This window comes from Strix uralensis, chromosome 4 (assembly GCF_047716275.1).
Source record: "Strix uralensis isolate ZFMK-TIS-50842 chromosome 4, bStrUra1, whole genome shotgun sequence".
Lineage (NCBI taxonomy): Eukaryota > Metazoa > Chordata > Aves > Strigiformes > Strigidae > Strix > Strix uralensis.
This window is the reverse complement of record NC_133975.1, coordinates 12289441-12303315: the sequence shown is the minus strand read 5'-3', so window position 1 is coordinate 12303315 and position 13875 is coordinate 12289441. Positions and strand designations below refer to the sequence as shown.

Sequence of the window (13875 nt, the reverse complement as noted above, 5' to 3'; positions counted from 1 at the left end):
GGCTGTGTAGTATGAATTCTGTTTTAGAGACATCCAAACCTGTAGTTTACTAATGTTTGTTGGAGTGCTAAACGATGTTGATAAATCCAATTTTGAGTACCTGTCTTGTCTATTTGGAGAGCTCCTAAAGTGACATGAGCAGTATATTCAGGGAGCTGATCTTACCTTGGTAGAGCACAGCCAGATGTTTACTTAAAGACCAGAGTCCATACAGAGCACTGAGATTCTTAAGCACTGGCTGCAGAGTAGATGGTATGTTGGGATCATGGGTGTAGTCATGGTATCTTTGTAAGACTGTTTGTTCAATAAAAGCAATGGCTAATGATCGACAGTAGTACACCTTAGGAAACAGAAAAGAATGACACTGAGTAACAAAATACAAGGAACTAATCCTCAGCTGGTGCAAAATGGTATTACTCTGGTGAAGTTAGTAGAGATCTGTTGAGAGATCTGATTAAAGAAAGTAGAAGAAGAAACTCTAGGAGAAAACTCTGCAATGTCTTTGCAAAGGTTAGTCATGAAACGCCTCATGAAAAGGAGCATAGATTGTATGCTTATTACCAGTATAATTTGACAGTTGCGCTCAAGACTGTATGGGATCAAGTAGATACGTCAGAGAGAAGACCATGCAAAATCAGGTTTGCTGACTTCAGGATTATTAATAAACCCATATAACTCTAAGAAGATAAAGGTAGGTCTACATTTATTTAATATTATGCAGAGTTTTATAAAGAGGATAAAATCTTCAAAATGGTTCAGTAACCTATTGAAAACCTATTACGGTTCCTTAAAATAATAAATAAAAAATTTGATCACATTAGCATGAGTGGATTCTGTTTATGAATTGCACTATCCAACTAACCCATGCCAACTATCTGATCAGAAAGGCAAGTCACCAGTTCCTGTTAATACACAGTATAAAACCTTAAGTGATTGTAGGAACGCTTGTCTACTTTAAAATCATTCACCTTTGCTGTGTTGTGGCATATGTTCTACCAAGAAATAGACTGCTGACTAAAAAAATTCTAGTTGGTGAACAGAAGGGGAACATGAAGCCATTGCTGTTAGGGCTGATTTGTTGCAATGCTGTAAAACTCGTGTTTCTTTTCAGTCCATTTGTTCAGGTTTTTTTTCATTTAGAATTAGTTCATTAAGTTTTTCTTTTTTCTTTTAAATACTTGCATCATCCTTGTATTGAAATCCACTGTGGCATTTAAAAAAGGCATATTCCAAAGATTACCGTGTCTCTCATGATAGCTGTACAGCAGCATATTACAGCCAAGATTAGATGCAAGTATGAACTGCAAAAGACACATCTATTCTCTCCAGGTTTAGGGAGGACTTCCCACTTATTAGATGGACTTTTTTAGATATGAATGTCAACTCCCTGGTCAGAATGAAATGTTTTAACATTGCAAATGAAGCACTAACTCCCTATTATTCTCCCCTATAATTCTATTTCCTTCTTTACCTTTGCTTGCACTTTTGTATTTTTTCTATCAAGTTATCCCCAAACCAAAATAACCTAGGGATAGACCAGGAATCTCTTCCAGATCTCCCACAGCAAGAACAAATATATATTAGTCAGCCACTGGGCTGACAGAAAAGTGATTCTTCATGCACAGAAAGTTTTAAATCAAGTATGCACATCTCTTTAAAGCACAGCCTGTAAATAATTTTCAGATGTTCCTGAGGCATGCCATTTAAAATAAAAAATCCCGCTGTCCCAAAGATGAATTGTAGGGAGAAAAGAAACCTTAATGACATAAGGTGTATCAATACCTATCTCAAAAGCACTTGTGTGCCTAAGTATCTTTAAATTTTCACACATTTGAACATAAAAGAGAACCTTCACTTCTGAGCAAACCATTCTCTCTAATACACTGGCCCTGGCACCAGTCTCCCAAGACCTGGCCAACTGACAGTTAATCAGACTTGAATTTCTGGCAATTCCTATTCTGAATTTGACCCTGAAGAGTTTCTCTAATAAGCTGCTTCTCAGGGAAAAACAGGAAAGATTTCCTCCACTCTACCAGTGGTTTCATGCAGACCATCCCCTGTTGAAGCTAGGCTGACTCTTTCTAGGTGCAGTTGAATATTCCTTCCTGATGTTTTTTAATGAGCCTTGCAGATAAGGTGAATGACACTGGCCATCTTCAGGGAACAGCTCTCTCTCCTCAGTGACAAATGACAAGTGTTCTTTCCCTGGATGCAAGCCCGTTTTTCTCATGGAGGTAACAGAAGAATTTGGGGAGCTTGGGGATATACACTGAAATTTGGAGTTAAGCCATTCCTAGCTGTTAAAACTCTCTGGTGAGAGAATGGATCTGCTATATGTAGACTGTCAATGTTTCCTTTTCAAGTTCCAATGCTGTCAGTCTGGTATCTTTCATGAGTACTTTGCACCATAGAAATTAGAGATGGAATAGACCCATTAGGTCATCTAGTTTACCTACCTGCCAGAGCAAGATTCTTTCCTACAGTATGTATTTGGCCACTAGAGCAGATGGAGATGTAATAATCAGATGCTGCCGTAGATTTAATAGTAGTAGATTTAGTCTTCAGAAGTTGTGTTATCAAAGTTACAGACATCACCCAGCACATGCCTGAAACTCTTCTGAAGGGAAAGAAGACTTCTGCTGATGCTAACTGCCCTCCTGCTATCATGTTCAATACAATGCACATGGACAGGTATTATATTTTATTAGTTATTCCACTTGCCACTTTATGCTTGAGGAAATTGTACTTCATGACACAAGAAGGTAAAACTAACAAGATCTGACAAACTTGGATGAAAATAAGTAAATAAAATAAAGCTGAGTAAGTCTTACCTGGCAGTTGTTTTTTGCCTCAAAATCACTTCGCCCAGACTGCTTCTCCTTGCTCAGCTTTAGGTCACTTTCTCGGAGCAGGTAGCAAACCAGCCATTTATACGCTGCTAAAGGAACTGTGAAAAAGAGAAAACCAAAATTCTTAATATTCACATTTATAATGCAAAAAGTCACATGCAGATTCTGCTGCAGTCTCAGTTTTTGTTATCCAAGATGAAAAGCGAAAGTGTTAATTACTCAATCCATTAACATGACACTTTGCCTGTTACTGCAGATGCAATAAATAACATCTGGTCAAGGCAGTCAGATTGTAACTGTACAGTGAAGACATACCATGCCTGACCATACACTAGTTCAAACTGACCCCAAGCTAAAAGACAAGGTATATCCACAGCTCAATTTAGACTTCTGACTCAATCCAATATTTTTAGCTTGTTATTTTCTTCCCATATTAAGACTTAGGTCTTCAAGGTACTCAGTCTCTTCCGAGAATACAAGAACAGAAGACAGTCCACATTTCATGGAAGCACATGACTTCTAAGATTGCACAGGTGGCTGAATGTAATCGCATTTGCATGACCTGCTCTGTACATAAGTGCGTTATTTAGAGCAGCCTGGAACTATTAAGGAAAAAAGTACTTCAGCATAAAGTCCTTATATGACTCCTCCTTGTTTGTGTCTTAGCTTAAGATTTAATGTAGAATATTATTTAGGCAATTGTGAGTGTTCACATGCTGCTTAAATTTAGGTGCCTAAATTAACAGTCCAGATTCTAACAGAATGGAACAATAAACAGATTCATAGTCTGGTTCAGTACGTATTATAAGAGAAGAGAGAACATGTGCTTAGCTACCAGTTTGTGCTCTGCTGGATTTCATAAGTTGGAGACATACAACAAAGAAGAAAGCAAGCAGTTGTTCTGAGCCAGTCTTTTTCTTATAAGCCTTTGTGTCTTGAAGCTGTTCAGATTTTACCCCACAGCTATTATGATACTACCTCGCTTGGTACTATGCATCGCTACCCAAAGTCCAACTTTTTTGCAATTATTTGAGCACTGAAGTGGTTTCTATGAAACAACTCAATTGCCCCTTTAATATTAAGACTGGACTTTCTTCCCCCAGTATGTTCTCAGTTTCACAGATTCACTTTTGCCCTGTCACTATCTCATTATTTGCTCACTTCTTTGTTAATTCTTGCCTCCAAGAGCCAATCTGGGCTCACAGTGATAAAAAGTGGGAATGGCATCTAATATCATACTTGATTTGATTATAGCAGAGTAAGCCAGGAAAACTGCAGGGAATTTTCTTTCACCATTACTCATTTTTCTCTATGCAACCAAAAGTAACTGTCTAAAGCAGATACACTTAAAGCCTTTTCAACGTATTTCTAAATCACTTGTATGTTTTTCTAAAATAAGATATTATAGTGATATAAGGTAGTGGTAATCAATGCCCCTTACAACAGTTTCACTTGAAAACAATACAGTAGCAAAAAAAACGAGATCACAAATGCTATTTCAAAATGGAACAAAATGGAAGAAAAATATCTGATGCTATCCTCCATTCCAGAATTGAGGCTGGGGACAACACAACACCTTTCCAAATGCAAACTATGTTCTTAGTAAACTGAAATGCATATAATACAAAGAAAGTCGGCAAACAGTAATATGACAAATATCTAATAAGTAGCAGAGGTTGAATCTCAAATCTCTGGATCCTTTCCTCTGGAAAGGAATTTAAGATTCTAAAATCAGTTTAACAACAGCAGAAGGCTACCTGAGGAGTCCATGCAATCTTCAACACTAATGGGTGTGAATTTCCAACCAAGGATATCATGGTAGTCTTGCAAAACATTTATTGTTCCAAAAGGGGACTCAAAAGGAACTTTATCTGAAATACCAAAGAAAATAAAAATTATTTATGAGAAAAGAAATCACACTCTTTGGAAATAAAAGCCTATTACAACTTGATATTTGTTTTATTATGGCCCAGTCCAGTCAAAGGAGTACTGGTAGACAAGTGCTGAAAAACCTGATACGTCTGCCTGTAAGTCCCGTAAGATTCAACTCCTATTGCTGGTGAAACACACTGCTAGAAAACTGAAACAAAATCTAGAGAACTACAAAATGTACTGATGGATATTGCTACCAAGTTAGGTTATGCGAACTGTTTTAAGTACAATGAGCAGAGGATACGCAGGCTTATGACTTTAGTAGTAGTTCCACTGAACTAAACTGCACTTCTTGGGGAGCAAGATACTACTGAACCTGATTAGGCATAGCAAACCATCTAGCCAGCTTCTGCAAAACTTAGGAGAAAGAATATTTCTTGCAGCAAATATCTGTGTGTTGTGAATGTATCATATGATGGAGTCTGTAGCACATTATTTATGCTCTACAAAATTATTTCAGTACGAAATTACCTCCTAATTTCATCAGCTACACACTGTTAGGTCTAGCATAGGATTCCACAATGACAACTTACCTCTTATACAATCCATCCAGCTCATTAAGTAGTTGCTGGTTTGCTGAAGCAGGACATTGTTATCTCCCTCATATGTGCAGTTTGGATCATTGTCATTTCGGATTTCACCCAGACGATTCACTTTAATAAAAACAAGTGTACAATTTAATATATTTCAATGTATTAATGGAAGCTAAGAGGAATTAAATAAGTATCCTGTGACAAAATGCAAGAGAGTTGTCTGCTTCTGTATGTATAGCTATTTTTACCAACAGATGAACTTGAAATTTCGCTGTTTAGCTTGTGAAAATGAATATACTGGAAAAGTGTGGCATTCATCTTACAAGGGGAATTTTTATCTATAAAGTCTGCATATTTATTTTTGGAACTGAGACTGAATCACATGTACAGTCTGTCCAAATGCTGGTGCAGATGCTGCACGGGTTTATTTTTTTCTTGTGATATGAGGTATGAAAATATGGATACGAGGGAAAAACCCTTTCTAAACATATTGCTAAAATTCAGACACCATGACACAACAACAGTCAAAGAACACATCAGTGTAACCATTCTCTTCCATATCCGTGTATGTAGTAGTCTGTAACTTACTGGCAAGGTAACCATGTCCTCCACAAGCTTCTCGGCACTCCTGGGCTGCCTGCTGAGCAGTCCAAGAAGTCAGTGGTTTGCTGGCAGCAGATAAGGCATGAATCTCACGTCCCAAATCAGCCTTTGTGAAAAAGAAGTTACAAGTAAGTAATAACTTTTACACAAAGTAAGTTTGTGACCAGTTAAAAGCCATAGCTATGTGTACTACTTTAAAATGATGAAAAGAGTAACTGTCAATACATACATAAAATTTTCTGAGATCTATGTGAGAGCAGAGCATATTATTTACTGCCACAAAAAAACCCTGCCACAACTGAAAAACCTTCAGCACTAACTTTCTTATATAGGACAGCAATAATTTGTGCCAGGTAATGGACACATGGGTACATCTTAGCTCAGATGAGCCAGCTGACATGGCATAGCATGGGACAGTTCACTGCTTGCCAACCTTTTCCTCCCAAATCTGGTGAGGCAGGTGGTTGAAGGTGGCATGTACAGAGAAAGCTTCTACCCCTCTGTGACATAAGCAATCCCTTAGTCAGCAAGGGGATATTTATAGTATTTACTGCCTTACACAGTTTTCACTGATATTTCAAGCATCAATTTTGCAAAGAGTAAGAAAACTTAAATGCACCCTCTCAATTTCCAGAGAATCACAGTAGCCTGCATTTACACTAACTCTGTTGGCCCTCCTTTGAAAATGTGTTTGGAATTCCAGATTCCAGAGAGAGCGGTATGATACTGCCAAAGCTTGTTTAAGAGTAACTCCCTGGTTGGTTTATTTTTGTTTTGTTTTTTTTTAAGATGTCCTGTAGAACAAAAGTAGTTCATAAGGATTACATTCTTAACTTTGTCAACAATCAGATTTTTTTCTATCACTATTTTTTTTCTGATAGCCATGGTTTTGTCTAAGATGAGTGAATGTACTGGAGACCTCCAGAGATAAAATATCAGATTAAAAAAGTCAAACTAATTCTTCTGTGGTTTGCGAAAAGAGGAGAAATTAGAATAGCCAGCCATTAGTACACAAATCTTTCAGTTGAAATCTTTATTTTAGCTGAAAAAAGCCTGAGTGTTTAAGTGAGGTCTGAGCAATACACAGCCAGTGTGTAGGCCCTAACAATTAATATTGTCAAAATTTTAAAAAATAAGTAAAATTTCTATGCTATTAGAAAACATACTGCAGTTATTTTGGTTGAGAATCAGTCCTTGCACAGAGACAGATCAAACTATTTCCTCTGTAAAGGGGTGATTTCCAGTGGTCTGACTGTGGATGAGAATGAAATATTTATCCTAATGCATGAATACAAATACAAACTCAAGCCAGACTCACAGAGTCTGTGCAGGAACTAAGAATAATAACATTTTGGAAAGTCTTTGACATATGCCCCCTGTAGTATCATTTACAACAGTTATAAACTGAATTTGCATTATCATCACACATTTATGATAAACAATTCTGCAAGGGAACATAACCTTAAATCCTACAGAAATCAGTAAAACTTTAACACTCCATCAAAACTGTTTCGGATGCTTTTCTGAATGCAACTTTAATCATTAGTTTGTATGTCCCATATTTCTATTGCTCTAGCATTCTTGACTGTAAGATGGCCTAAGACTTCTAAGTAGGTCCTTCATTTAACAATTTCCAATATACTATAGCAAAGAAGAAATGTGTAAATATCTCACCTGTCTCTGACTCCTTTGCTTTGTCAATAAGCCTAAATAAAATTCTGCTAAGTTCTCAAACAGGGATTTGCAGAAATAATCTAAGGCATATGTGGCAGCCAGATAAGGAAGAAGACGCCATTGCTAGAATAAAAGTTAAATAGATTTGATCACAAATTGATATATATTTTTTATAGTTATATATAATATTGAACCAACCCATTCATTCTTCATTGTTCAAATGGCGAAACTGTTCTATGGAGAACTTAACAATAATCATCTATAAACATAATTAAGTGTAACTACTCTATACACAAGTTAGTTACATTATTCTAGTTCATGCATTTTATGAATTTGTGATAAACATTCTGTTAAACCAGTGCAAAAGTTCACTGAAGCTTGGGGACCAATGACATATTTTTGCCCTGTGTTTACACAATGTCTGGCATGCCAGGGCCAGTCATGATTCATGTGGTTCTTCAGTACCAACATGGCAGAGATTGTATCCGTTTCACTTGCTTGTTCATTACTGAATGTATGTTAGTGCTGGTTGCATTCTGTGAAAACAAATGGCTGGGAAGCAGAGAAAAAAGCATCTTTGCTGCTCCATGCAACTTGGAGCCCATGAAGGAAAAGAGAAACTGCTTGAGGAAGCTTTTGTGGTAGACCAAGAAGAGAATGAGAGGTTCAGCAAGCAGAGCCCATAGAAGAAGCCAAAACTGAGAAAAATTCAGAGATGTGAAGAATAGCAGGAAGCAGACCCTGGCTTATTAAGAAGAGGCGGAAAGAAGGCAGCTTTTGCCAGTTTGTAGAAACCCATGAAATCTTTCAAAGTTGCAAGACTAAGTGCAAACCGGAAAAAAGCACCCACTTTGCCAGAACAAACTGGGGAGGTTTGTTTTCAGCACTTCTTATATACTAATCTTTCTCATTCAGCAGATCTGAGTTTTCTCTATTTCCCAGTTGCCCTACATACTCTTGTTCTATTTTTTCAGAGCAAAAACATAATCTGCAGAAAAACATTGGTGATATTCCTCTTAAAATTAGTGCTAGCTTGAGACATCACCACAATTAATGTCACTGATTTCTATACTTTTAAAGTACAAAGGCTAAAAAAGAGAAAATTAGCATAGCAGCAAAAGAGGCACTGACATTTTTAAACAAATACTAGTTTCTACATCGGCAGTACTTTCACGTGTGTATAGAAGGCAGTCTTTCTCTGAAAAGGTTACTATTTTAGAAGACAAATGTTTCTATGTACTTCAGAGAAACACAAATATTTTGGGTTTTCTATTCCAAGAACTTATGTCAAAAGCCTGACTGTGCCAGGAGAAGGCCTTGAGTTGGAATGAACCCCCACAGGTGTACTAGAATGACACTCTGGATGACACACACAACTTTAAATTCACTAATCTTCAGTATCGCTGTTTTGGTCTGCAGTAGATCTGAATCTGAGTTTCATTCTATAAAAGTCTGTAGATGTGAATTCCAAAGTATTTACCTGTGTTTGGTATTCAAGAACAGGTATTTCTTCATCATCAGTTGGTCCAAACTGACGGCGAACTGCTGAGAAGCGAATGGCTATTGACAAGGCAAGCTTTAAATTGGTCATGGAAACTGCTGTGATCGCTATTCTGCCAGAGGACAAGGATCCCAGAGCTGCACTGAAACGCTCTTTAACATCCTGAATGAATAAAAAGCACAGACTGAATGGTGAGGCTAACATTTCATTTACATCCCTCATAAAGACACAACTCTGGTAGCATGATCAGAAGCCCAGAGGACTGGCTGATTTTTTTTTTTTTTCTCAACACGTTCAGATAAGGCAGTTATCTGCGTTCAGGGAAGACTCAAAGTAGTTTCTCTAAAATACTTTGGATCAGTGGGGTACTGCAAAGTGAAAGAAGTCAGTAAAATCACTAAGGTGAGTTGAGACATCTCTGAAAGGCAATTAAAAAAACATCATTCTGACTATGTCATTCGAAATTGTCAACAGCCTTATTTCAGTCCAGATACTTCCCAACATGAGAGGTCTATGCTCTATTTCTTAACTACTTATACCTTTATGTATTTAATGGACTGTATTAATGAAACAAAACCTTGATTGATACCTTGACAGAACTTGAGTATTTCCCCTCAGCTGTGACATCTCCAGCTATATTCAGTATGTTTTCTTTAGGTATCCTGACATTGTGGAACATGGCAAATCTGTTTAAACAAATACACAAGCAATGTAAAACCTACCTCGACATAGTCTGAGGTATCGACATTACAGAACAAAGGTCACAACAAAGACACAATTGCACAACGATCTCAGGCATCTCAGTAAACTGAAAACAGTGTCCATCAAGCCAGGTAGGTAATTTTAGGAGTATGATTAGGAGAACAAAGGCTTTCAGACTCAGAGCAACAGAGGAAATTCAAGATGGGAAATTATTTGTTAAAACTCTTCAGTTTGTTGGGTTTTTTTTAAAAAGATGATGCTTACAAAACCAAGACAAACACTTCATTGACTATGAGACCATTTCGGCAGCTTCATCGGTAAAGAAGTAAACAATTCATGGAAGGATGAGCAATGTATTCTGTTTGAGGGGAGGGACAGGTAAAGTTACTTATTGGAGACCTTATACAGAGGTAGTTTGACAGACACTTTCACCGACAGTCCAGAAACCTGAACTGAATTCTCAGTCTGCATGAGTTTAGGTAAGTTACTTAGCTTGATATCTCAGCTATTGAAAAGCTTGGGAAGATGAACAACTTCCTTCTCCTGCTTAGAACCTGACTAGACCATTCTGACTCCTAATAATTCCCTGCCACAAACAATTCTGCTGAACCATATGCTTTACTGAAGTGTTGCTCAGTCCAATCTGCTTTAGAATAGAGACACTATATATTTTTATGAGTCTAAAATATAGATCTGTGAGGATCATTCATGTTATTGCAATGCAAATGAGGACATAGCTGAAATAGTACTCTGAGAAGGAACAATGTAGAATTTTCCTTTGTTTAAACTCAAACTCGGATTTCTGTTCCCTGGAATGTGGCATCTTAAAAAGGAAGAGCAAGATAACATTTTCTAAATTGTGGCACACTAGCAGCAATAAAGAAGGAAGTTGTCAGAATAGGCAGAATGTCCTGAGTATTTGTGTTCTTCAGGAAGAAAGTGTATGAACTGTTTCAACCAAACAGGCAATACAACTTGGCACAACAGCAGTAGTATCAGCTCTACTCATGAATATCTCAGTATCTAATAGCACTTGAAAAGCTGTATTTGTAATCAAAGCAAATTCCTTTTTCCTGCCAATACAGGCTGATCTATTTAATAAGACTCACGAGAGCCAGGTCTTTCACATTAATAAATTACATAAGGGCTGCATTGCTGCATGTGCTTTAAAATTACGAGTTGTTTCCAAGGAAACATATCTGCATACTGAATTTATTCAGCCTTAGAGATACATAGTATTTTTGGACTTAGCCACAGAGGAAAGCATGTTATCCTAACCAAGAACCAGCTGCTCACTGGCCTTAAGGATGCTAAAAAGTGCTTTATTAAGTGCCAGTTTCAGTGAGATAACACTACTTTGTAACAGAAGCAAATTCAGAATTTCCAAAAATCTGATTTCTGTCTTTGTTAATATGTTTTTTCACATCACTGAAAATAAAAAATCTCATTCAAAAACGATCTTTTGGTTAAATTCACATTTTCTGCTCTATATATCCCAAATAAAATCCATCACAACTAAAACTGTATAGCAACTCCCAATACTTTAAAGCAATAGCATGCATGTTAGACAGAACTTGAGCTTTTTAATTATTACTCATTACTTTAACTACAGAAGAGTGTGTGTGGCAAGGTTTAGGTCCCTAGTTTAGCACTCTTTTCCTAGTTACTGTACACTCATAGAACTACAAGAAGGTGCTTCCTCCTAGGAGCTTACAATCCAAGCATAAGGCAAGAAGTTACAAATGTGTTCAAACAAACAGTGAGTCAGACACTAACTACTGAAGAATACTTTCTTGATATAATACCTGCCAGTCACAGCACGTTGACAGCTAAGCATTGGCAATTTTTTCTAAGTCATCAGAGCAAGTAAGAATTTTAAGGAGGAATCTGAGTGATGAAAGTAAGGGAACTTCATGGATGTTTATAAAGGATCCCTCCCAAGTAGAAAAAGATGCATGGAAGAAAGCAATGAAATATTATTTTTAAAAGCCATTGAATGGGTGATAAAAACTGGAATCTAACAAAAGAGATGATACAATCTTTGGGGCACAGATTAGGAAGAAATTTCAAAGGGCTCCAGTTCTTGCGCCTTCTCTTTGCAAATACATATTTGGAGCATGTTTATTTCTGTGTGTGATGAATGGTAAGATTCATGGTAGTAATGACAATGAACAAAAGGGCAAATTGTCCTTTTATGTTTTACACTGTAAGGATTAGTTCAATTCATTCAGCAAAGCTGTGCAGTTTTAGAAAATTATTTATACTAGTAATACATGCTTGAAACTCTAGAGTTCTTAAAAAGCAAATTCCAATCTACTAATATATAAATCTATATACTAATAACCTACTTTTAGGAAATTCAAGCCTGATTATTGAACATGTGGCAGATATGTGCCAAATAAAACAGAACCCAAAATAACCTGAACAGTTTTACCGCCTTTCACCTGTTGTGATACAATCCCACATAGTTAAATCTAGAGGAGGTCTTTTGTTGGAAAGAGCATAAAATCTGGTAGGAAGTTTTATTATAATCTGTCTGACATAAATATAATGTAGCTAATTCTGTACCACATAGAAGATTACCTAGAATTATTTTGATTAAAAATTTTTTTCACTGCTAATGAACCAGAATACTACATTTCCAATCATTATAATCTATTTTCTTAAAATCAAAATTCGTTCCAATAAGTTTTCAAAAGTTTAGCTTTTTCCCTTGATATTGTCCATTACAGATACATTCTTCCTTTCTTTTTCTGTAAGCTGCTATCAAAATAGATGAATATAAGGTAACAAAAGCTTTAAGAAGCAAAAGAGAGAGACAGAAGTAGCAATTAAAAATCACACAGAGAATTCCCATGTGTAAAGAAATAAGATATATTGCCTATAAGCACCAGTGTTGAAAATAAAACATGACCTGGGAGTTAGGCAACCTTGTGAGATCACTGCCAACTGCTGTTACGCTCTTTCTCTAAGAACGTTGTTATTTGAATTTGTTAGACATACTGGCCAATTTGAACTTGATATTGGAACATATTAAAAATAAATAGTAAGATTTAATGAAGTTAACGATCACATTTCTAATGGTTTTTAGCCTAGAAAGCATAGTGAATAGACATGGTCCACATCTGTCACCAAGTTTAGCAGAAAAATCTCCTTAAAGAATTGAAGAAATATCTTACAATAATGGAACTGTATACACAGTCATGGGGATATGTACCAGCAAGTTTGGAAAATTGCTAAATTTCACATGGTGATGACAAGGCCATAGGTTTGAAAGCTACCCTACTTAGGGCCTCTTCTGCATAGCAAATCATGTGACTGGGATGAAGACCTCTCAGCAAGAAAGACAGATAGCTGCCACTTTAAATATGTATCACAGGGCTCTACAGCAATGTGCAACTTTGCATCATGTAGCCCACAGGTAAAAAAAACTGTATCACATAGATTTCTACCTAGATTACCTGAGCAGAGTGAAGTGCTATTCCAACAGCAGCATTCTTGTCTGGGTTCTTTGGCCAGTAGTTTAAGGAACATTTCAAGCAAAGTTAATCTTACTGACTTTAAATCATGCAATAATAATTCATCTGGTGTGCAGTAATGCTGATAAAAAAGGAGCAGCTGGAAAAGCTACAAGGCTCCTTTTGCCAGTACTAAATTAATAAGCTGTTACCTATAGTACAAATAGCTCAAACATGCTTTGGTGAATTTCAGACTCACTAAAATGCTTTTCCTGCCAGCTTTTGTTATTGACTACGTTAGAGATGGTGCAGTGACAGTTCCTTCAATCCTTCCAGCCAGAAACAGAAAGCAGGTGAATGGTATTGGAAGGCTGTGAGTCAAGTGATCTCACGGCTGTTTATGGGATACAGTAAACCTTGGGAAGAATAACACTTCAGAGGTATGGTAAAAAACTTGCAGAAGAAAAGAAAACAGCCACATATTCCGGACTGGAACTCACAGGAAGTTTACAGTTGAGAAGAGTTACAGAGAAGCTGGGGAAAACCACAAGGCAGCATTTTAGCTCTAGTTTCTACAATCAAGGCTCTAATCTAAGAAGGCAACTCTGTAAACAGTAATGCTC

At 36.8% G+C, this 13875-nt stretch overlaps 1 protein-coding gene across 7 annotated transcripts in view; it reads right to left on the bottom strand.

Annotated features, from left to right (window-relative positions):
* Positions 1 to 13875, bottom strand: part of ACOX3 (acyl-CoA oxidase 3, pristanoyl) — a 45233-nt gene that overhangs the window by 14166 nt on the left and 17192 nt on the right. For 6 of the 7 annotated variants that reach the window (XR_012628626.1, XM_074865665.1, XM_074865664.1 and 3 more), the window contains 8 exons: positions 9682 to 9778; positions 9072 to 9254; positions 7592 to 7714; positions 5903 to 6023; positions 5315 to 5434; positions 4607 to 4720; positions 2832 to 2947; positions 166 to 340 (listed from right to left, as the gene is read on the bottom strand). Coding sequence is in view for 6 of the 7 variants with exons in the window: in XM_074865665.1 (XP_074721766.1) it covers positions 166 to 340; positions 2832 to 2947; positions 4607 to 4720; positions 5315 to 5434; positions 5903 to 6023; positions 7592 to 7714; positions 9072 to 9254; positions 9682 to 9778 (1049 nt within the window). In the remaining variant the exon portion in view is untranslated. The remainder of the gene's footprint in view (positions 1 to 165; positions 341 to 2831; positions 2948 to 4606; positions 4721 to 5314; positions 5435 to 5902; positions 6024 to 7591; positions 7715 to 9071; positions 9255 to 9681; positions 9779 to 13875) is intronic. The other variant, XM_074865667.1, reaches the window with a different exon arrangement.